Source organism: Drosophila ananassae, chromosome 3R (assembly GCF_017639315.1).
Source record: "Drosophila ananassae strain 14024-0371.13 chromosome 3R, ASM1763931v2, whole genome shotgun sequence".
Classification (NCBI taxonomy): Eukaryota; Metazoa; Arthropoda; class Insecta; order Diptera; family Drosophilidae; genus Drosophila; species Drosophila ananassae.
This window is the reverse complement of record NC_057930.1, coordinates 9,515,540-9,539,681: the sequence shown is the minus strand read 5'-3', so window position 1 is coordinate 9,539,681 and position 24,142 is coordinate 9,515,540. Positions and strand designations below refer to the sequence as shown.

Below are 24,142 nucleotides of genomic sequence, written 5' to 3'. Positions count from 1 at the left end.
CAAGATTTTCTCATCAAGTTGAGATTGTTTTTCATTTTATTTGTTAAAAATAAAAGCTTCATCTTAATATTTGACAATCCAAAGAGATCCTTTTGCAGTTAAAATGCTTGAATTGCTTCTTTTATGCCAGGATTCATAAAGATTAATATTCCCTACCCGTAGTTACATTTGTGTTGTATTCTGGAATTGCATACACACTTGACACTTATCGTAATCCGCTACGATGTTTATACCATCGGAGGGAGGTATGTTTATCGGATGTTTATACCATGTTTTGGAGGTATAAACATCAAAAATGTAAAATATAAAAGCTTCACCTTGGTATTTGACAATCCAAAGAGATCCCCTTGCCATTTAAATGTTTAAATAGTTTCCTTCATGCGCCGATTCACTAAGATTAAAATTACTCATTGTATGTATTCTAGAAATATGTCTTGTTCTTGATTACTTACATATTCTTGAAGTTATATTAGGTCATTACTCCAATGAAATTAGAAAAAAGGGTGCACCTTTTATTTGATTTTATTGATTATATCAAAAATAAAGCTTAAATTGCTTTATTTTTAATAAATTGCATAAATTGCTTAATTTATGCCAGGATTCATAAAGATTATTATTCTCTTTACGTATGGATGTTTTATATTCTGGAATTGTAAACACACTACTTTTTGATGTTTACTTTTGATTTTTCGCTACGATTTTCATACCACATTGAGTTTACAAAGTTTAAAAATCAAAAATGTTAAAAATAAAAGCTAAATCTTGATATTTGACAATCCAAAGGGATTTACTTGCTATTAAAATGTTTAAATGTTTCATTCATGCCCCGATTCACTCAGATTAAAATTTCTCATCGTATTTGAATTATTTCATGTTATTTTTAAATACTTGAAATAATATTATGTCATTACTCCAATAAAATTGAGAAAAATTCTGCACCTTTTATTTGATTGATTTATTGATTATATCAAAAATAAAAGCTTTATCTTTATATTTGATATTCCAAAAAGATTATTTTGCAGTTAAATTACTCGAATTGCTTCATTCATGCCAGGATTCATTACGATTAAAATAATTTATATGTATGTATGTGTGAAATGATAAATTATTCCTGCACTTGAAATTATTTGCAATCGGTCAAAATTTTATTTCATTTAATTGAATATGCCAAAAATAAAAGCTTTATATTAAAATTTGGCAATCCAAAGAGATCATTTTCCAATAAAATTGATTGAATCGGTTAATTTGTGACTCGATTCTTTAAGATTAAAATTATTTATGTTTATGTGTGTATGTATTCCTGAATTGTTCCCGAACTTGAAATTATGATATTTCCCCATACCTAAAAAAAAAGCATAAAAATATAGAACAGGCAGTAAAATGTCGCAATAAGTACGAATGCACTTACATAAGGTTGTGAAAAAATAACCCTCTTGAACCCTTTTGATTTATAACATATGCATAGTGGTCGTCGTACTCGTCAAACTCATCGCTATCATCTGAGGAAGAAACATCTAAGTCTTCTAGTAGATCCTTGAAGGCATATTCGGTCTGATCATTGTCCCTGATAAAACTTGGATGGAATTTGTTAATATCACGTTGCTTCGCTAACTCTTGCTCTTTGCGTTTCTTTATTGCGGCAATTACTTGATTGTGGGTTTGATCCTCGTGCTCCTGCTGTGCCAAATTGATAATGGACTGCACGTCCCGTTCGTTCTGCTCCTCCGGAGTAAGAATGACTTCCGGAGAATCATCAACCTCCTCATATGCAGCCACATCATAAATCGAATAACCGTCAGTCATTTTTCACAGGAATATAAAAACCGATGTCTTGCTAGCTTCGTCTTTGACACAGTAATGACATATGTCAAATGAAAGTGGCCCACATTGATAATTTATCGATTAATAGAGTTCATTCTTAAAATCGCTTTAAAAAAAAGTGTATACCCAAAAATTTTCTAAACTTTTAAATTTTTAGTTCTATCCAAACCACGCGAAAATTTCTATATAATTTAAAATTTTTGACTGGTCAGCGACATTTATAAACTCTTGCCGTTGAATGATGTTTTGATGTTAGGCCAATTTCATAATAAATGAATTTTGAAAAAAATTCGCATACATTTATGACATTTTCGATGGTAAAGTCATATTGAAGCTATAGGATACAGTCTAACTCATACAAGATGAGTGCCAAGTTTGATACCGCTTTAAAACTGAAAGAATCATACGTTGAAAGTCAAAAGATCCTGTTCAAATATTTATGTATATTCTTTATACTATAAAGTGTATAGTGTAAGAGATGTCTCCTAAACTGCGTTTCAATGTAATGCCCCCTTTTCATTTTGTATTTAATATTTTTTTAATATTTTCAACCAATTTTAAATAAACAGCTTTTTTCATTTAAGTGTTGCCCTATTACTTTTAAAAGAGAAGAGCAACCAGCTTGGTTTTCACAGTACCAACTAAAATGTTTAAAATTCTTGGGCTTTTGAGTTGTTGAAATGTCTGAAACTTAAATATGCATAATAAACAGCTAACCAAAGTTTAACCGTTAAGAAAATAAGGGAATCCCTAAAGGAATTTATACAACCACTTTTCATGATTTCATCTTTTTTTATTCAGAACTGTCGAGGTATTCTGTCACGCCTAATTTCGGCAAATGACTATTATTCTTCAACGGGTATTCAAATTCAGAAACATAAAGCTACTCACAGAATCACCAAAGTTATGACATTTCCGATTTTTTAGTTATAAGGAAGCTTTAGGATATAGTCGACCGATCACGGCCGTTACAACTTACAAACTGCCTTCAATAGAAACAAGGATGAAATTATTTTCATTAGATGTCTCGGAAATTCTGAAAAAATAAATATTTTGAAACGCAGTAGCTGCTGCCTTATATCAAACATGTCAATCCTGTTTCAGGCTTAGCTCTGAATCACTCGTATCGTATTGTTAAAAGCGTTCATATCAATTTGTTCAAAAAGAGAATTAAAAAAAAAGTCTAGGACGAAAATTTTCGGACATTTTATTTCAATAATAATAAAGTTCGTTTTGGTGAATATGTATTTCAAGATATTTTTTGAAGGTGGTAGGACAGCCGGCCGAGTGCCGTTGGTAAGAGTCCGCGATGGAGCATCGATTTATGATTTGAAGAAGCTACTGGAAATACGAACCAAAGTTCCAGTGAAGCGTCAGCGAATGCTATTAAGCCATTCAAAACTTTCCGACGACCTTATGTTATCGGATGTTTCAAGGATGTGTCAGATAAGCATGCAGGGCAACGACCCTGCCTGGATCGAACTGTTTGATGACACGAAGCCAGTTTGCAAATTGTGTTACCTCGAAGATATCGGCTGCGGGTCCCCGGAGATGTCGATGGAGGTAGATATGGATATGGATGTTGAGCTTCCCCTAAGCTCTGCAAATGAGTCTTCTACGAGTTGTTCCAGTCTGGCGGACTGCAACCTTACTCTGCGTGACGATTGTTCAACGGGGGCTTGCTGCAGCACAACAGAGGGAAGTACCGCGAGCAGCACGGCCAGCACCGAAGACACCTCCAATGCCTCAAGCAGCGAGGAGGTGGCCAAAGAAAAAAAAATCCGCGCCCTGCGCAAGAAGTTCTGCTGTCCCCCCTTGGAGGTCGAGGAGGACCAGAAATGTCGGGACAAATGTGAAATTCATTGCTGCAAAAGCTACGGTCGTCCACCCTATGCAAATGTTCTCCCGGAAGACCGTAGATATGCGGTCATTATTGTGAATGAGGAAGACCCATGTAACTGTGACTTCAAGTGCATTTTGATTTTCCTAGCGGAACAGTTCCAGTTCTCAGAAGATCCAAACGCCCTGATTTTCAGCCAATGTATGCCTGCCGTGATATTCGATTGCGCCCTTATGATAGTTTGTGATGGTTCCGACACTCAAGAATGGCTCTTACGTACTGCCCGGCCCATGTGTCCTCCCTTTAAATGTCAGTCGTTCTTAAGACACTTTGAGTTGACAAGATGCTCATTTGTCCTTCCGTTGATAGTGAAGCGGACACTGTGTCGCATGTTTAGAATAATTGAAAATCAGAATTGTGGGCTCGACACCAGCAAGTGGTGTGTCATGTCTCAGGTCACCCTCGATCCCTGTTCAAAGGAGTACGACAGAAAAGTAGTATATCGCGGCTGTCAGAACGTCGAGATCACAGTCTACATTGATGACGAAAGCGTCGCTTTCCTCGCAAAGCAATGCAACAAGCTGAAATACATGCTGTGGCACCTTCCTGTCGACTTCTGCACCCTAGCGGAGTGCATGTAAATCCCAAAAAGCGTCTGTAAAATTAGCTCCACATTGTTATTTGTTATGGTTTTGTTATATGGTATATGTGATGATATTTTACCCAATTTTTGTAACTCATTTTTACACACCGCAACATGGATATTTGGATATATCTAAAATAAACACAACACACTACACCAAACGGAAAACCCTTATGTCCCGTTCCTAGTCAACTATTCCAAGGGAAGGTACCCCGTCCACGTATGTATATGGAAGGGTATTACAATCGAGTACACATTTGTGTACAGCCGGTACTTGCCTTCGCCTCCTGGACGGACCTTTATGCTAAACCCAAAATATCTGATATCAATTTTGGTGACGAAAATATGCTATATAGGTCTACAAAAATGCATATTATTCTTGTTCGGCACGTGCAAGAAAAACTTGCACGTGCAAGAAAAACAAACTAAAAATCAGGCACGTGCCGAATAAGAATGTTTCCATTTTTTATATGAAAGTTTGTGCACCGATATTTTACCTCGTCAAGAGGTTTTTTTTATATAAGTGTTAAAAGCATAAGCATTAAGCTATGCTATCAATGCAAAAACTCGTTATAAAACAGCATTGTAATTCTATAGCGGATGTCAGGGGGTTTTTTAGAGGTTTGAATATAATGGAAATTTCGTACAAAAATTTAAAAAAAAAACATGTTAGAATGCTAATACAATTTAAAAATCACATAGACGAGACACAAACCTTCCTGAGAAGATAATACTGTTGAAAGCTTTCGGAAAGAAAGAGAGCGAAAAGCTTCAAAGGTTTTTGTGTTAAATGAGGTGAGTTTCTCCTTTAGTCCTTTAGGGTGAGAAAGGTTTTGAATTAGAAAAATAACTTCAACGTAATCAACGCTAAGTTTACTAACTTTTATCGAAATTTCCTAATTAGTTAAAGGATTTAAAATCTGAAATATTTAAGCCCATTAAAGAAGCATTCAACCCCTAAGCCAGTTACTATTTATCATTCGTTGACTTTAGGCTAAATTGCACAGCCTGCATACAAATTGCGCCAAATTGAGCACCTCCTGGCTATTTATAACATGTCAAGGACACGCATTAGAACTTATTGATTAGTGTAGCCGTTGGCAGGACCCAACACCCCGAGCCGGCTCCTGCATTAAATAAATTATGGCCTTTTGCGATTACAATCGGTCAGCGTCAAGTTCGTCACGCATTGTAACATCGCAATAATTGTAGGTGTCAGTGAGTTGGGAAACCAAAACAAAAACAGTCGAAAGCAGCTATTCAATTATGGCCAACACCAATCCGTTTAACAATACGGATTAAAAATTCCATTTGTTTCCTAAGGTCGTGACAAGGGAGGCGTTAAACATTGTAGGTATAAAGACTGGCATGACACGCACCTTGGCGGCGACAATAAAAACAATAAGAAAACCAATCAAAATCAGTTGTATTTAATTGGTTTACGGAAATTTCGTGGGCGGATATGAAAAATAATGACAATCTGAGGAGCAATGACATGCAGGCATTTGAACAACAGGTTATATTTAAAAAATGATTAGTCCTAATGGCTTTTGTCGTATTTGGTTTGATTGATTATTTAAATAGTTAATATAAGAAATTATTAAAAATAAATAAATAAATCAAGTATATATGTTTCTGTTTATGTTGTGTTAATTTTAGTGTATTTTAGTTTATGCTTTTTTTTTCTCTGATAGAATATATTTTCTTAAGTTCATCAACCCCAAAACCTATTAAATAGTTATAAAAATATAATATATAAAAATTAAGGTTTAAAATTGTATGTATATTTAGATTAAAGTTATCGGAAGAAGTATTTATGTGAACAAGTTCTAACCAGCTAACCAGACACTCCAATATTCCTCACAGCTTGACTGCCACATGTCGTATACATAATAAACCCAACCGACTTCTCCCATCCCAGTCCCAGCAAAACCATGACCAAGAACAACAACCACTACCGAGCCATAAACTTGGCGCCAGTTGAAGCAAAAAAGCTGAGCTGCCAAAGCGAGAAAGCAGTAGTGTTAAAGCGAGAAAGCAAACGCTAGAAGGACTTTCGACGAGGAACTTCAATGCGACTTTGCATGCAACGAAATCCGAATCTAGGCTGTTGCACTTGCAAGCAACACTTGTTGCACTCACTTTTCCGTTGCCGCTGCTGATGTTGCTGTCGCCGGGTTCCAGTGGCGACTCCACCTGCAGGTTGAGGTGCTGCTGGGATGCGGTCGGCGTGGGCTGTGGCGTGGCCAGCTGGTCGGCGCCGCCGGCATAGTAATCCGCCACGCTGGGCACCAGCAGGACACCCACCTTGTTGCGGGCCACCTGCTGTTGGGTGGTGGAGCGGCGGTGCCGCGAGGGCAGCATCATTCGGTGGGCCACCAGAGCCATGATCGCAGCTCCGAGGATCGGATGTATATTCCGTTAACTCACTAAAAAGCACACACTGCACGTTTTTTTTGGGATTTTTTTCTGACAACGGAATGAATATCGTGCGGAGGACAAATCAAAGCCGCGTTTGCCTTAAGGAAATGCTCGCCGCCAACTGAAAGACAACCAAAAAAGCTAAAAAAAAATGGAGGAAAGCCAGCGGCGAACGAAAAACGAAAGCGAAACTTTCAACGCACCGGAAAGAGGCGAAAGGAAATGGCCGTCCGCCCTCTCGCTCGCACTCGTTTTCCGCCATTTGGAGCTCGTCAGTGGATGGATGTATGTGTGTGTGTGTGTGTGTGTGTGTTTGCGTACTAAACGCCGCATGTTTGATGAACGTTTTTGTTGTTGCTCCTTTAACGTTAATATTAATGTAGGAATCACATTGTCTGCTTCGAGTGTGTCCTTGTGTGTGTCTGTGAGTGTGTCGGCGACTGTCGTGTCTGCCACTGTCTGTGTGACACTGTGGTTGTGGGTGTGGGTGGATCTGTCTCTCAGCGTGTATGTGTGTTAGTTTACCAACACGTGCACGCCACATTTAATAAACGAAAGCCGAAAAACAAGCAGGAAACATGGCGCAAATGTATTATTTGTTGTTAAAATAAAATGACGAAAAGGAAAACAAGTTGTAACATAATAAAAAGCGATATTGACATGCGCGACTCTATGGTACCCTTCGTATAGCTTGGGTAAAAATATTGGAAACTGGGTAATATCCGGAAAAGTTTACTACATAAGACAATTTAGTCAAATTGAAGGTAATATCTTTAGAAAATTCGTATACGTATTCGACCACAAAAATCGTACCTGGCTGAACTTCCATTCAAAATTTTTGGTTTTATTTATTTTTATTTTAAATTTTTTTAAGTATATAAATATATGCAATGCAATATTTAAAGATTGCCTATTAATAATAACCAATAAAACAATAAATTTTACAAATCCATCAAAAACAGTAAATCATAATTTCAAAATTATTATTTTCAAAATTTTTACTAATTCTTGCGTTTTTTTAAGATGCAAACTCCATTTACATATTAAGCCTTTATTAATTTTTATATTTTATATATTTTTCCCTATATTTCACTTCAAGCATAAAATAACTTAGAAAATCATTCTCTTTTTATTTCCTTTCATGTAGTCACACAATCACGAAAATTGCTCACTTATTGGGGCCCCAACTTTTGCATAAAATACACAGAAATTCCTTGGTTCGGGATCGAAAGCTGCAAAATTAAAGAGTAGGATCAAGAAACAATATGCTGCACCGAGTCGGTCTTAAGGGCTACGCCCTAGTACGGACCTATGCCAAGGACATTCGCTTTGGGTTGGAGGCCCGCAGTATGCTCCTGCATGGAGTGAATGTGATGGCCAATGCGGTGGCCACCACTCTGGGACCGAAGGGCAGGAACGTGTTGATCGAGCAGCTGCTGGTATCGCCGAAGATCACCAAGGACGGCATCACTGTGGCCAATAATGTGGAGCTAAAAGATCGTCGCTGCAACCTTGGCGCCCAGCTCATTCGCCAAGCCACCAACAAAACCAACAACGAGGTCGGCGATGGCACCACCACGGCCACGATCCTGGCCCGGGGTATGACCTGCCGAGGCATGCAGATCCTTCGCCAGCCGAACATCAATGTCCAACTGCTGCGGGAGGGAATGCTGAGTGCGGCGCGTGTGGTAAGCGACGCTCTGCAGGACATGTCCCAAACGATCGACACCATCGGCGAAGTGGAGGCGGTGGCCAAGGTGGCGCTCAACGGTGACGAAAGCCTCTCTGGACTGATAGGTGACGTAATCTTGGAGCTAGGCGAGAGTGGAGTAATCCTCGTAAAGGATTCATCCACCGGCCAGGACGAGGTAATATTCCAGGATGGCGTGCACATATCGTCGAGCTATGCTTCACCATTCTTTGCTTTGAATATGAAAGACGGCCTGCTGGAGTTTCGCGACTGCCTGCTCTTGATCACCCTCGCCAAGATTAAGGCAGTGTCCCAGATTTTGCCCGCCTTGGAGATGGCCAAGGCCAAGGATCAGCCCATAGTGATCATAGCCAAGGAGTTCTCGGCCGATGTACTAAAGGCATTGGTGGTGAATCAGCTGCAAGAAACCGTCCAGGTGTGCGCCATAAATGCGCCAGGATGCGTGGATGAGATGCGCGAGGATATGCAAGATTTGGCTATATGCACGGGTGCCACCCTCTTGGAGGATGAGAGCTGGCTGGCCGACCTCACTGAGGATCATTTCGGCGAAGTGGAGGAAGTCTTTGTGAATGCCAAAGAGACACACCTTCTGAGACCGCTCAACGTGGACAAGAAACTGAAGAAACGCCGCTTCTCTGAAATCGCAGAGCTCAAGGATCAGGCCTTCACCGACGAGGAAATGGAGCGACTGCATCAACGTGAGGGCAGGCTGATGGGTCGAATGGCTGTTATTCACGTGGGCGGAGTCAGTGAAATGGAAATCGTGGAGCGCAAGGAGCGGCTCAAGGACTGCATCAACGCCGTGCGGAAGGCTATGAGCGACGGTGTTTTGCCCGGCGGTGGAACTGCCTACTTGCGTTGCATTCCGATCCTCGATGAGCTAAAGCCTGCAAAGACGATGGAGCAGCAAATGGGCAGGGAGATCGTGCGGGATGCACTGCGTCTGCCGTGCTACACCATCGCTCGCAATGCAGGCGTTGATCCCGACGAGGTAACTCACAATGTCCTGGAGGGCAATGGTAACTTTGGCTACGATGCCGCCGCCGGGGAGTACGGGGATCTAATGGAACGCCAAATTATGGACCCCACGGACGTCATGCGGCATGCCGTAGTTGGTGCCACCGGCATTGCCGCTTTAATGGCCACTACAGAGGTGCTGATCACGGAAGAGCCGGTCAAGCCAAGGATTCCCAAAAACCAGGTCACGAGGGATTTGGCAAATCTGGTTGGCATGTAGAAGAGTATTTTTCCTTTTATTTGTGTAGAACTGGAATGTGCGATTGCAAATTTGGACAACATAAAAATTCTAATGGATCTATATAATCTTAAAAGTATCTTGGTAAAAAATTAAAATAAGTTGAAAAAATATTTTTGTTTTATTATAACATATGTATCTTTTTGGCTATAAACAACTTTTAATCGGAATTTTCGGGCTTTAAAATATTAAAAGTTTGCTTATTTTTAAAAAACTAATAAAAGGTTTCAAATAAAAGGTTAATGTTTAAAAAAATATTAATTTATTTATTGAAATAAACAATTTTTAAATTTAACTCCTCAAAAAATGTTTGCAGTGTCCTTAAGTGTATCCTTGTTTTTCTTGTCGAAACCATAATTTAAGCTCGTAGAGGCACGCATGCCGCTTTCAATAGACAGAACGGAAATTCCTATCGCTCGTCCCTCGGCGTCCTGCCCCCAACCAAACTCCCACATGTCCTTGTAACTGCTCCTGTTCCTACTCATTTCGACTCATTTTGACTTGACCTTAACCATTTGCTGCGCTTTGTTTGGGCGCCGGCAACACAAACAAGGAAAGAGACCTCAAATAATGCTACAAAAAGGAAGTCCTGGCGGCGGGCTGGAGAGGGTAATGTCAGCAAGCGCAATTCTATTTATCTTGATATATATGAGTTATATATTGGAGTCGTGTATGTCATTTATGTAAGCATGTAGCGATGTCATTAAAGGTGATTAGGCGCAATTAAATGAAGGGAAAATGCCAGAGGGGCGCTGGCAACACGTATACGTCACGTTGGCCGGGCAAACAGAAACATCTGTTTATTAAGAGGGTCAAGCCCTTAACGCATGCATAATTAACTGGCATTGGTTATTTTTATGGGTCACTGCCACCATCGAGGGTCGTTGTTCGTTTTTGCCGGCCCGCAAAATTGCAATCTGAATAATGCAACAGAGTTACTTAAAGGAGGAAATCAGGATAATGTGTGGCGTTACTTGAGTTGCCTGAGAACTTTGCAATTTAAACGATGTTTCTGATTTGGTATTTAGTTAGGACTTAAAGTTAGGACTTACCTTGAGGCGAAGATATAGCTAAGCATACACATATGTACATATACTATATAGATACATAGATGGGCGGTACGATACCAGAGCCGGGGCTCTAACGGTTCTTGAGGAAGCGCAGCATTTTGCGGCGCCCAGTTTTGTAGCAATGTCGGTTATGTTGTGTGCAAAATGATATGGAATCGTGCTGGCTGTGAAAGAGATTCGGAAAATACTCATCTGGATTAGCAGTTGTGATTTCTCAAGCCCTAAACTCTCGCGACGACACGTATGCTCCATTGTTGGTTTTGTTTTCGGTTGCTGGGGTTTATTGTTCGTAAATACAAAATATCAAATCCAATGGCAAAACAAGCCTGACAAGTTGTCGCCTCTTGTTTTAGCAACAAAACCCCCTCGATACCCAACCCGAAAATGAAAAAAAAAAAAGCTGAAAGGAAGGAAGCTAAAAAGGACAACAATAGCGTAAACACCACATTTTCATGTCTGGTCATAGAACAAGGATACACACACCCACAACACACACACACACACACACAGACAACCTATAAACACACACCAAGCCAAGGTCCTCGACTGTGCCGAAGGATTTTTTGTCGGTTTTTGCTTCTGTTTTTGCCCTGTTGTCTGACAACTTCCGACTTGTGCGGTGGCGGCTCATAAATCAAAATGACCCAAAACGCGCAGCGCAACGGTAAGGCGTTGCAAAGAGAAATCGCCAACAAAAAGTTTATCACTATTATCCTGTCCCAGTCCAAAAGAATTTGAGTAATTTGTGAGTGCAGTTAAGTCTGTGATTAAGGTGTTTTAGAGCTTTTATAACGATATTTATCAGTCTGAAGTTTATATAAATTGCATTTCCCCATAATCTTTTTTATAGTGATCAATTTTGTTTCTTTTTTTCTTCGATTAAATATATGGCTTTACTATAGAATCCTTATTCTAATTTAACTTTTTCAAATGCGCGCCATGTAGCCAAGTGCCATAGCAGTCAGCTTTTGGTGCCTGACAGCATTCAAATATATTTATTCACCATATGGTGAAAAAGACAGACGATTTTAAAATAATTAAAAACATTTTATTAAAAATAAATCTTCTGTTTCTTATCAATAGGTTTTTCTTAAATAAACAAGCAAAAAACAAAATTTTTTATTTTAGTAATTCTTAAATTTATACATGGTGTGGCAACAATGACGTAAGGCATCTGGCAACAATTTTCCTTCAGCGAAAATACAATTTTTCAGGCTGGTCACACAGAAAATCCTTACCATTATCTCCCATTGATAACAAGCCCCTCTAAAAGTATACAGAGATGTTTTAATTTTGAGCTAATTAAATGGAGAGCCTCAGCCCGTTTGTTTTCTGGTCGCAGACCAAACAGGCACTGTTACTGAAAGTCGACCTCAAAGATGCCAAGGTATGTAGGAATTTAATTACAAGAGACTCTTCCTATGCGAAAAATCAATAATCGAAATTTTTTTAGGGCGCTATCGCAGACTTTTCGCCGGTTGCGGTGAATTTCAGTGCCAATGGCCACGGAGCCCGGGGCATGAATGCCTACAAGTTCCAGCTGCACTTCTATTCCCTGATAGATGATGAGAATGCCACATTTGTGGTCAGCGACAACAAAATCGAACTGCAGGTAAGAGAATCCCTAAAAAAGTTACATACAAGAATGGTATAAAAATTCCATAGGAAAATATAATGTTCCAATATTGGATATCATTGTATCCACCCAAGAAGACGATATCTAATCATTTAAATATCTTTCGTCGGTGCAGATTAGAAAACTGGAACCGGAATGGTGGCCCCGTCTAGTGGCCACTCCCCAGAAACCACACTGGCTGAAGATCGATTTCGATCGTTGGCGCACCGAGGACGATGCAGAACTGGAGGAGAAGCCACGGGATGTGCGTCAAGACTATCAGCAGGAGTACGCAGACCTGCAAAAACGCGAGCTGGGTTACATTAAGGGTAAACTCTCTCTGTGATCACTTCAAACCGTATACACTGTAACCTATTTTTCTTACTTTTAGAGAAAACAAAAAAGGTCTACATGATATTCTACAACCTGGCCATGTTCATAGGATACCTTTATATAGTGACTGTCATGGGAGTGCTATACTATCGCGATGGCGCTGAAAGCATTGCCAAGACATACGCCAACGTGGGCAATGCCTTCAAGTTTGTACAATTGTTACAGTATCTTGAAGTGATGCATCCGCTGTTCGGCTACACGAAGGGCAGTCCGTTGGTACCGTTTTTCCAAGTATCGGGCAGAAACTTTGTCCTCTTTCTAATGATTGAAATGGAACCACGCATGTACACCAAACCAGTGGTTTTCTATGTGTTTATCATTTGGTCTCTTGTGGAACTTGTGCGGTAAGTAAGATGGCTTTAATGTTTGTGTCTTTTAATAAAATAAGTTTCTTCTTCGCCAGCTATCCTTTCTATCTAAGTCAGCTACTGGGCCGCGAGGTGGGTCTGCTCACTTGGCTGCGCTACACCATTTGGATACCGCTTTACCCCATGGGCATTCTGTGTGAGGGCATCATTGTGCTCCGCAACATTCCCTACATCGAGGAGACGAAACGATTTTGCGTCGACATGCCCAACCGCTGGAACATCACTTTCGACATGGTTCTTTTCCTGAAAATCTACCTCCTGCTGCTGATCCTGCCGGGCAGCTACTTGGTCATGTCGCACATGGCCAAGTTGCGGGCCAAGAAGCTGGGAAGAGGGCGTGGCAAGCGCCGGCAGCATCTTCACGCCGACTAATCGACCCACTGCCCGGAGCAAGGTTCGTTCGCATTGTGGCAGTACGTTTTCCTATTGTCGTTTAGCATAAGCCAACAGTCCAAAGAACTTATAGATCCACCAAACTATTCAACTTTTGACGTTCATTAAACATTTTTATCATATTGCAAATGTAAATTGTTTTCATTTCACTTTAGAGATTGCGTAGATGTAGTTGTGTGGCTTAGAATGGTATTCTTTAAGGCTATCATTACTTTTTGGCTTTATAGGATATGCTTCTTAGACCAATGAACTTTTTCATTTTTTAATTAACGAAGGGGTTTTTAAGACTTAAATATTTATGACAGATAACTGCCTTCTAATGTGGTTGTCCACATCACAAAGTGATTATTTTCTTCTGAATGGTATTTAAGGTTGAATAAGAAAATTTATAAAAATAAATGGATAAACATAAATACTGTATATACCCAAAAAACATATTTTTGATTCATATTATGTATGCGAATTTTAAAGGAATTATTTATTTTCATATTCCACCACTCAAACCGGTTAAAAAACTATTGAATATTAATAAGACTTTTTCCAATGATTTTCACTGTAAAATGTGCTTGAATATTTATGAGAATATTTAGTATTATTGTTTACCCTTGTTCAATTTTTTTGCCAGTGCAATGTGGCAGGTAACTTCCATGCTTTTCTTTTGTGAAAATTACATCACCACAAAGTAAGCACTCTTATCAAAGGGATTCTATATGAAAGTACTACACAGATATGTATCATATATATGTATTTTCTAGACAACATACCAAAAGACCGCGTGCATTGAGCGTTAACATCCTGTCAGGCTTTGGCTCCTCGCCCTCGGGCTCCTTTGCCATTTGATGATGGGTGGTAATCCAATTTGCACTCGAGGACGTTGCACAAGTTATTGGTGATCCACTCGACCCGAAACTGGATTCGATTTCTGAATGGAGCTCGTTAGAGCCCGGGACTCCTGACGTTGTCATTTCCGCGTGAGTGTCTTTCACATGCAGGCCACTTATTATTTATAAGCAATATCGCGTGGAATAGAACTTTAATTAGATTCGTGAACCGACAGGGGACAAAGTGGGGGTCCTAATGGTTTCGACGATAGTGCAGCCGGCAATTGTCACCTGCTGAGGCCGAGATTAATGGCTCCCGGCCGGGCCAGCGATTCGTCCAACATGCCAGCGAAATTTATCCCCATCAAGCACCGTTTCGCGTGAAATATTCACTGCAATTTGCACTCTCATTCGGTTTGGATAGGTGGGCTTTTTGTCCTTTTTTTTGTTGAACCGGTACTGGTACTGGTGCTGGCATGGAACTGACCCGAGCCGGGGTTAACGCTCAACTAATCACCGACCATGGCCAGCTGGCAGCTAATAAAGCACCAGCACCTGATAAATGGGGTTTTGATTAATGCCTGGCCGCGATTGATTTTCGGCCACCGAAGCACTGGCCACTAGTGGCTTCTGGCCTCCTTCTGGCTGGAAAAATGTCCGGATTATGCCAGATGTAGAGCGGTCTCTGGTGCATCTGGAGATTCAGCCGAAAAGTGCAGGCATCAGAAACTCTTTGACTTCATGATTTACCGCCAGTTATAGTTTCTCGTTGGGCACCCCCGGTTGGACAGGTGATTTATCAAGCGAACAGGCACTGGACTGGCGCTGTCAGAGGGTAGAAAGTAGCGAAAGTGCCCCAGGTCCAGGACAATGGAAAATATTGGCATTGTCGGGTATTGCACGCAATCAAAGATAAGTAAGCTGGTTGCCAGGCACCCAGATCCTAACCCAACAAAGGACAAAAAATTACACCGACTCCAAGCTAATCCGTGTTGAAAAAACATCAAAGAAAATTATTGCAAATATTTGTCGTCCGCTTAAATAAGGGCTAGAGAAAAGATCTCTAATAAGAGGATGGATAGTCTGTTTCCAAAAAATGTATGTAAAGAGCCTGGCAAACATAATTGAAATTAAGATTGAAGAGCCTGAACCAAACTGAAATTTAATTCAATTTAGGTCGAATGGATTGCGGATTCTCCATATAAAATTCCTTATTTTTTGCTCGTATTTCAGGCTGTCAATATCCTTGGAAAATGTGTGATTTCCTGCCAATATATGTGTGTGGGACTTCGATTTCCACTGACGCCGGAGAAGAGAGCAAAACCGAAGAAAAGGGAAACCGCAAACCGACCAACTCTGCACTTGTTAATGACCTCTTTGTGTCCGACATCGAAATGCATTCTCAGAACCTGCCACACGCCACGAAAGTATGCAATAAAATTTACACTAATTGCAGGACAAGCCCGCAAAGAGGATACTAAAGGTGCCGAAAGGTATAATTTATATAACATGCTGAATTACAAAGGGATTTAATGGGGGCTTTTTTAAAGGTTTCTCAAAGGTTTATTGTTTAAAAGAAGAACATACACGAATAGCAACTTGAACTAGAAACTCAATTTATTATACTAGAATATTTGACGGTGAACGAAAAATCCAATAAGGCCTTCGGGCTTGGACGAGCTGGTGAGATACCAATTAAAGTCTATATATTAAAGAATGTGGGCTGGAGGGCCAGTTCATGTAGGTCAGTAAGCAAAATCGATTGTGATTGATTGCCCAAATTCATGCGGCCGGTGAGGTGGACAGACCTCAACTTCTGGCCCAGGATGAAAAGTGATTGAAAAGCAACCAAGTAACAAAATGCAGCCAAACAATTACAATCAAATATCCGGAAAATGTCAAGCAGAGAAAAGCAAAGGCTCTTGAAAGACTTGAAGGATGACCTTCAACAGAAACCAGAATGAAATATGCTAATTTGCTTTGCAACATTTCTAAGATCAAGATATAAAGACTGAATCAAATGTTCTGAAATATATAGCGAGAATGTGCGGAAGGAGCTGGCAAAATGCAAACCCATAAAATGCAATGTAATAAAAGCCTCTCTATAATATGTAAGAGTGCAAGCCAAGCATCAGCAAACACTACATATAGAAATACGTATATTGGGAGTACGTACTCCATGTGTGTATATGTGCCATGATTTGTGTACCCAAATGACTGGAGACATCGACAATGGAGCCGCCAAATCTGACTCAGGGCCAGCAACAATCTTTGCATTTTGCATCCGCTTTCGATCCGGGCTGATGATGGCGCCAGGCCAGAATCCATTGGTGTCCAGCCCCCACCGCCCGAAGTCCTTAAGCCCGTCTTAGCCCCTTGTGAGCCACATATCCCAACTTTATGGATGCTAAGTAAGGAGTTTCCTAGTTTGAATTTCGGCTTCAGCCGGAAAGGAAACTATCAGGAGCATCGGGTCACGTAGCCGAAAGTCTCAGGGCAGCAACTTCCGGCGGCTACAAACTGATTTTTATAGCTCCTTCCCACAAAAGTTATGATAGATGGTAGGGCAGTTGCAAACAGATGTTTGTGATAACTACTCACACCCAACCCAAGGCTCCGCCTCAGGATTTTGGACTCTGGCTTCCAAGTTTATGAAAAATGAGCCAAGATGATTATTCGATGGCAGCTGCAAAGTGTTCGCCAGCAATCAAGTGTCATTACTTACAAAACTACACAAAAGCGCACAAAAGCCGAGTGGAAATAGGATTCCATACAGTTCAGGAAGACACGAAGGAACTACAATTGAAATTGAACTGGACACGGAGCACAAAATCAATTTCATTCAGAAATGGCCAAAAGATTGAATTTCAGACTTTCAGTTTGCTGCAGAAGAGCCATTTATTTAAACCAGGCATTTAAATTATTATTTCTGGGCTTAGATTTTGTTTTAAATAATTTTCAATGTCTTAAAATGGTAGATGAATGAAAGCTAAAGTGCAATCCATATGGCAGATGTTTCCAAAGACTTAACTAATTGAAACCAATTAACTCCTTAAAAACTGATAGTTATCATACTCTTCTTAGCCAACAGAAACCACTTAATTGAGTTTTCGCTTAACTGGAATACTTTAAGTTTTTAAAACAGTTCACTTCTCTAAACTGGCCCCGCTCCAATGCCGTTTGCCTTATGACACTCGCTTTTTCAGGCGCCTCGCCCACAAAGCGTTGGCCGGCGGGCAGGCCATGAATCTTCAAAGACCCGCCGCAGCCGACCCAGGGCCAAGCCATGCCGCCCAACCGCCCTCAACCACCCACAACCCACATTAAAAGTGGCAAGGCAATCGTGTGGCGAAAAAGGGCTGACAGCGTAAAGAGCGTAACTTGGCCAAATTCCCTCCCTCTCGTCTATTTTTTTTAATACATATATTTTCACTTATTTCTGGCTGGAAATTGGCATGGCCACCACTTTAGGCCTAGACCGAACCAAGGTCCTGGCCCAAAGTACTCAACTTGGGCCAATACAATTACTGAACTGGATAATTAGAGTTTGACGCGGACTGTGGAAGTTAAAGCATGTGGCTGAATAAATATTTGGCCAACTTTATTGAACGGAAAGCAGTTACGGGCCTGGTCCATATGAATGGCAAATATGCCAGATAATTATGATGTTGGCAAACATTAATGCAGAATAACAATTGCCGGCATTTGTTTATTAATTTGCACCCATGGGGAATGACAGCAATTAATTATCACTTTTGGATGCATTCTGTGTTTGCTCGCAGGATGCCAGGATTAAATGGCATCTGTCCAAACTTTCCCTCACCAAAACGGGAAAACAAAATTTATGACTAAGGAATGCTTTGAAATTTAAAATTTAATTAAAATTTCATGGCAAAAATCATCCCGAAGGCAAAAGTTTCGAAGGCAAAGCAGACAAAGGCAGGAGCCCCAAATCCCAGCTTATCTAAGGACTTGGCCAGCTGGGATATTTAGTCCTGGGTGCCAACAGTGTCCATTTGGTTTCTCCCCTTAGTGGTTTAATTATTAAACGAGACAGAAAAGCATTTTTAAAATGATGAATTTTAAATTCTTTGTCCCTGCAGCTTTTGTTGGCCTTCTTGGCAGTTTTCAAAAGATTTGATTAATTTGAATTAATTTCGTGGCAGATTGGATTTTAATATAAAGGTGCCTTGTATCCAATCAGAGACCATTTTGTCATTCAACTATCTAGTATAGTTATTGCATAATCTCTGGTATTATTTCTGTATAATAAACAACATATCAGTGCTCAAATAATAGCCACAATCTATGATTTTTGTTGCCAATATACCTTATCATAGATATGGACAAAATTAATTTTTTTATTGGTTGCGACGTAGTAGCGACTTTTATCTATAATTCTCAGTACTAATGTAATTTTGATTAAAAGTAAGTACCTATGTATGACGCAGTTAACATAAAGTATAAATACAATATAATTGCCTATTTTAAAAATATTATTTGTAAATTTATCACCTTAAGTTGTACTCCAATAACTGGAATAATTTCTTCGAAATTGTTTAGATTTAAATTCTAAATAAAAGCTCATCCGAATGTTGACTTAAAAACTATATCGAAACTAAATACTGACTATGTTTTGGGTAAATAAATATTACTTTAGAATACAATAGGAGCTGCGGAAGCGGATGAGTATATTTCCCTATATCCAAAGTCGTTCCAAGGACTCAGATGAGAGGACCCGCGTGTTTCTTTTGGCCCTTGAGGACTCGTCGGTTGTGGGGCATGGCGTAGCAGAGTTTGCTCCAGAAGAGCGGGTCTCCCCACTTCAAGTAGGTGTTCAGCTTGAGGTAAGCCTTCAGTTCGCTGTCGATGCCGTTCATGTGCTCCAGCTCCTTGTACAGGATGATGATGATGCGCTTCCGCTTGTCCTGCAATGTGGCCTGGTAGGCGATGCGAAACTCCATTCGCGCCCACACCGAGTCGATAAAGTGTTGCGAGAGCACGATGATCACCCGCTTGGAGTCGTCAACAGTCCGGACTATCTGCTCCGGAATGCAGTCGCCCACCAGCCAGTCCCGGTCATGCAAACAAATGCGGAATGGATGCGGACCACTCTCCAGCTTCGGCAGCAACTTGCTGATCAGTTCCTCGTCCTTGTGTGAGTACGATATAAAGGCGTCGTAGGTTTTGTCCTTGTCCAGCTCCTCCTCGGAGACCCACCACAGGCAGAGGTTGTTGTTGTACAGCCAGATCTTCAGCTCCTTCTGGAACATGAGGTAGAAGACTGTGATGAGGCAGGCGACTATCACGAGGCCACCAATCACACAGCTGACTAGCAAGACATATGAAGGACATAGCTCAAAGGCCTCCATTTGCTGAAGGGGCTTCTTTTGGCGCGGACACATCACGTCCCCGATGTCCTTAACCCGTTGGGGATTTGATCGGACAAAGAAGAGCAGCGCCAGGGCATCGCAGTCACAAGCCAGGGGATTCCCCGAGAGCGCCAGCGTCATCGTATTGTTCTCCATTTGCAGGAATTCCACAAACTGTTCGCTAATGGCAGAAATACTATTCCGGCTCACGTCCAGATGGGTTAGGTTGTCTGGCAGCTGGTCTCCGGATCCCAAGTTGGTCAGCTTGTTGTCCGACAGGAAGAGGCCACTAACATTCGCATAGCCCGGATGCTCACCCACCACGGGCAGTTCGGAGAGGCTATTGTTGCCCACTTTCAGCACCGTTTGCACCAGTGTGGTATGTGGCAGGAGTGGCAGCTCCTTCAGGTCGGTGCCGCGGCAGTCTACGATCAGACTTGCGATGTTCCTCTGCACCCAGCAGATGCAGCGCTTGTTGCACTGCCAGTCGGCGGACTTGTACTGGCAGGACTCGTCGTTGGTGCACACCACCGCCTCGTAGGACATGTTCAGGGTGGCCCCGTAGAACTGTGTGTTCACCATTTCGATGTAATTCAGGCTGATCACGTTCTCGAACACCTGGGGTGACAAGGCGGTCAAGGAGTTCTTGTTCAGCCGCAGGATATTCAGCGAAACGAGCGGCTCGAATATTTTGCTGCAGGATGAAGGAGATTTCAGGTGGATTAGATTATCAGTAATAGGGGCTAGGTGTTTCTACGAAGCTCAGTGGGGCTATCAAAGCTAGTACTCACTATGCTGTACATGGTAGGCATATTGTGAATCAAAGTAAGTTCTAAAATCATCTACAATTTCTAGGTATGTATACATTTTTATCAGAAAATTAAGCAAATGATGTTTCTATGTGTTTTTAATTATCTCTAATTTGATGATGGGACTAAGTTGTGTAGGGATTATATAGAGTTAAGACTGATTTATAAAGAATCTTCTAGATTACTTCCATATGCTATCTTTTAATGTCTATCTAAAATATTTTTTTATCGCTAAAATATGGGGAAACATTAAAAAATTTTAGAAATATATACATACAAAATAATACAGGAATTCTATTGAATTTATTGTAATACTTTCCTCTACTACCTCTTATCAGATAAAATAAAATATGTTTATTTAAAAAAACTGTTCTTATACATTTTTATTCTATGAAATTTTACTAAAATGTATATTTTAGAGGGCTTTTAAACCAAATGAAACTGTTACACTGGTTATATTTTTAGTCAAATAAACAGATTATTTAGTGTACCATAGAACCTTATAAAAACTATTTCACAATCTTTTATATCAACATTTTATAAATACCATGACAGTCGTCTTTTATAAGAGCTCTTAAGTATCTGCCAAGAGAACGGCTTAATTTATTTATATTTACAATCTGCCAAATAAAAAAATATGTAATTAATTTTGTTAAGACTGCATCTTATCAGTGTCTGATTAGCTATAAATTAAACTAAGTATATATTATTGAATTATGTTCGACGAGAGTTAAGGATTCTAACGCCTAACCTTAGATGTGTCCAAAATAAAAGGAAAGTCGATAAAAAACAACTAATGTCTGGCATACTTTTGGGTGGAGACTTCGGGAATTATCTAAAATTATTGCTTTAAAATGGTAACCTAATGACAGCACTCTGATAGCCCCACTTTGCTGTAGGAGGAGACACGGAACACCTCCAGTGCTATCGCCCGTGCCCGTGGAGGAGGGTTGATAAGCCGAAGCAACAGCAGCCGGCCGATAAGGCGGAGACTCCTCTGTTCCCCGAAACCGACTAATTATTTCGATTGGAACTTCTTGAGTCTGACCTTATCGCACCGTGGGCCATCTTTTAATCAACAATAGCAAGGCGCAAAAAAGTTACAAAGAGGCGAGCAACGAACCTCGATATATCCGTGAGCTTGTTCTTGCTTAGATCCAAGAGGGTTAAGTTGGCCAGTCCGCTGAAGGTTTCGTTGGCAATCTGACTAATGGCATTGCAGGATAGGTCCAAAGTCGTTAGCTCGCCTTGATCATGGAATATCCACGGCGGCAGCATGTTTAGATCATCATTTCCATTGATCTTGATAAGCTTAAGCCTTCTGGAGCCTTGGAACATCTTCGGGGTCACCTGGCTAGTGGCCTGAGCCAACCGCACTTCCACCAGCTGCTTCATGGCCCCGAACAGATGAGGCTGCAGCTGGCTGACTCGACCCCGAAGTGGATCCGTGAGGGTCAGACTCAAGTTCCGCAACTGCTTGAGTTCCCGGAGTAGCGGATACCCGAAGCTAACCATGCCCGGGGTCTCGATTATCAGCGTTTCCAAGGTGTTTGTGACGGAGGAGAGCAAGTTTCCCGGAAGCATTTCCACGTCCACGTTCAGCTGCAGGTCTGTGAGGCTATCGAAGCACAAAAAGATGTTCTCCTGCAGCTCCTTCACGTCACTAAAGAAACGGAATTTCTTCAGACCCGGAACTGAGCCAAAATGCCAAGTGGTTATGTTCAAGGGACTGTCCGATCCCTCAAAGAGGCCATCAGGACTGTAGACGTCCCGTGTGACCACCGTCTCCGAGGTGCGATCCCTGAACAGAATCGTCTTCACATTCTGCACCCCAATCTCCAATAGCAGATTGCTAAGGAAGACCTGCGGCCAGAAGGTGTACGCGTCAAACTCGAGCTTCACCACATCGGTGATGTTGAAGCGCGGCAGCCAGTGGAGGTCTCCGTGGGCATAGTAGCTCATGTAGATCGACGGCCCCGACTCGGAGACCTCCAGGAGCATGGCGTACTCGTCCGGGCAGTGGAACCGCACCACGTTGCCCTCGGCAGCACAGGTGCACGGATCACTCAGGCCGTGGCAGAAGGTGTTCAACGGAATGATTTGGCCAATAACCGGCGCCGGCACCATGACTCCCGAAAGGGCCCAAACGAGCCACACTATCGCCGAATAGCAAAACATTTTGTAGACACTTTCTGGGCATTTATTATCTATTCTGTTATTTTTTTTTATATTTTCTAACGCGACACGAGCCGACAAGTTATCACGGCAACGCTCCGAAAGTGACTAAATCACAGCTGTTTTTTGGGGTAGTAGCAAGGCCCAATGGGCCAGGTCTGCAGACGTTCTCGTTTTGTTTCTATTTTATATTTCTTATCAGCCTTTTAGCCGTATCGGAGTGGTCGACATGGAAGCCATGTGAGGCGCCATTATCAAAATATTAGAGGTGGCAAGAAGGAAACTCATTTTAATTTAAATAAATATTTAATTTATTTAGAAAGTAGCTTTATTAAATAGAGTTCAGTCATTTTTTTAATTCTTATTGAGCCTCTTCATTTCCTTGAAAAGCTTAGCTCTTCTAAAAGAGCTTCAAATATCTTAAATATCTAAAAATAATTTTTGTGAAATGACTACCTTGGTCTATTAGTTCTAAACATGAAATTAAAAATGAATTAGAAATACACAGAAATAATTTTTCACCCAACACCACACTTAATCGCCTCTACGATTTTTGATTTACGAGACCCCTTCAAACAGGTAGACCCCAAAAATTATGATTCATGTTTAATTTTATTTCAGATTTGTATTTCTTAAAAATGGAAAGTGTAAATTAGCATATATTCATATTTTCAGAAACACACATCACTGTTCAGATAATGTTTTTTAATGCCAGAGGCTTTGCCTATCAGAAGGAATTTATTTATACCGAAATGCCATAATGTTAATTGCACGCTCTTTGCTCGTTGTTCCTGGACGTGTAGTTGTTGATAAGAATTGTTTATATATTTCTTGGCCCTCATACAGACATTTGACAATTTTTTTTTATCAAAGAAAGCGGTTACTTTCAAGTGTTTGTATGTTAATAATCATTTGCGATGAGTCGACAAGAGGAAAATAACCTGGGAGTCACACGAGATTTAGCTTCAAAGCACCTTTGCATATTTTCAGGCACTGAGCCAGTTGTTTATTTATTGAATTGGGAAACGCTTTTGAATCGCTATCAACCGGGAAATAAATAACTTATCGGAGTTTAAAATAAATATCATCTATTAAAGAGGGGCCCGGCCATGAATATCCGATGAGAGCAGGCAATATTTAGGCTAAGCCGCGCCTCGAACTGTCACGCATGGAACACATCCTGGCAGGTTGACAGGTGTGTGGCAGACACGCTCCTGTGGGCCTCTGGGTGGTCCTGGTGTGGGTCCAGACAGGAGCTACACAACGCTCAAAAATAAATAAGGGCCAAGTCAATCACTTAAATGGCCTTGAACGCGTCAAGGACATACCCAGACATCGTTATGGACTTTGGTGCATGGTCGGCTTGTCAATCGGGCCACGTTCTTCATTGAGCCGTCTTCATTATACATTGGCCATAATTCATTTCGCGATGGCG

The 24,142-nt window shown here is 40.9% G+C and overlaps 7 protein-coding genes across 7 annotated transcripts in view; 3 read left to right on the top strand and 4 right to left on the bottom strand.

Moving 5' to 3' along the window:
• LOC26514041 overlaps positions 1-24,142 on the bottom strand; it is a 57,938-nt gene that overhangs the window by 14,416 nt on the left and 19,380 nt on the right. Inside the window, exon 4 of the mRNA XM_014905149.3 lies at positions 10,744-10,925. The gene's annotated coding sequence lies outside the window, so the exon portion shown is untranslated. The remainder of the gene's footprint in view (positions 1-10,743; positions 10,926-24,142) is intronic.
• Positions 922-1,875, bottom strand: LOC26515354. The gene is made up of 2 exons (XM_014905193.2): positions 1,409-1,875; positions 922-1,342 (listed from the first exon to the last, which is right to left on the bottom strand). The coding sequence occupies exons 1-2, from the start codon at positions 1,801-1,803 to the stop codon at positions 1,324-1,326; spliced, it is 414 nt and encodes a 137-aa protein (XP_014760679.1). The 5' UTR covers positions 1,804-1,875; the 3' UTR covers positions 922-1,323.
• LOC6504308 lies at positions 2,955-4,460 on the top strand. The gene has a single exon (XM_001965012.4). The coding sequence runs from the start codon at positions 3,064-3,066 to the stop codon at positions 4,300-4,302; it is 1,239 nt and encodes a 412-aa protein (XP_001965048.2). The 5' UTR covers positions 2,955-3,063; the 3' UTR covers positions 4,303-4,460.
• On the bottom strand, positions 6,080-7,582 carry LOC6505904. Its single transcript, XM_032455104.2, has one exon. It carries the CDS (start codon positions 6,690-6,692, stop codon positions 6,165-6,167), a length of 528 nt encoding a protein of 175 aa, XP_032310995.1. The 5' UTR covers positions 6,693-7,582; the 3' UTR covers positions 6,080-6,164.
• LOC6504310 (60 kDa heat shock protein homolog 2, mitochondrial) lies at positions 7,845-9,796 on the top strand. The gene has a single exon (XM_001965010.4). The coding sequence runs from the start codon at positions 7,991-7,993 to the stop codon at positions 9,671-9,673; it is 1,683 nt and encodes a 560-aa protein (XP_001965046.1). The 5' UTR covers positions 7,845-7,990; the 3' UTR covers positions 9,674-9,796.
• On the top strand, positions 11,963-13,659 carry LOC6504311 (very-long-chain (3R)-3-hydroxyacyl-CoA dehydratase 3). Its single transcript, XM_001965009.4, has 5 exons — positions 11,963-12,148; positions 12,215-12,373; positions 12,513-12,705; positions 12,768-13,113; positions 13,173-13,659. Exons 1-5 carry the CDS (start codon positions 12,068-12,070, stop codon positions 13,507-13,509), a joined length of 1,116 nt encoding a protein of 371 aa, XP_001965045.1. The 5' UTR covers positions 11,963-12,067; the 3' UTR covers positions 13,510-13,659.
• Positions 18,659-22,825, bottom strand: LOC6505894 (protein toll). The gene is made up of 2 exons (XM_001965008.4): positions 21,656-22,825; positions 18,659-20,417 (listed from the first exon to the last, which is right to left on the bottom strand). Exons 1-2 carry the CDS (start codon positions 22,708-22,710, stop codon positions 19,076-19,078), a joined length of 2,397 nt encoding a protein of 798 aa, XP_001965044.2. The 5' UTR covers positions 22,711-22,825; the 3' UTR covers positions 18,659-19,075.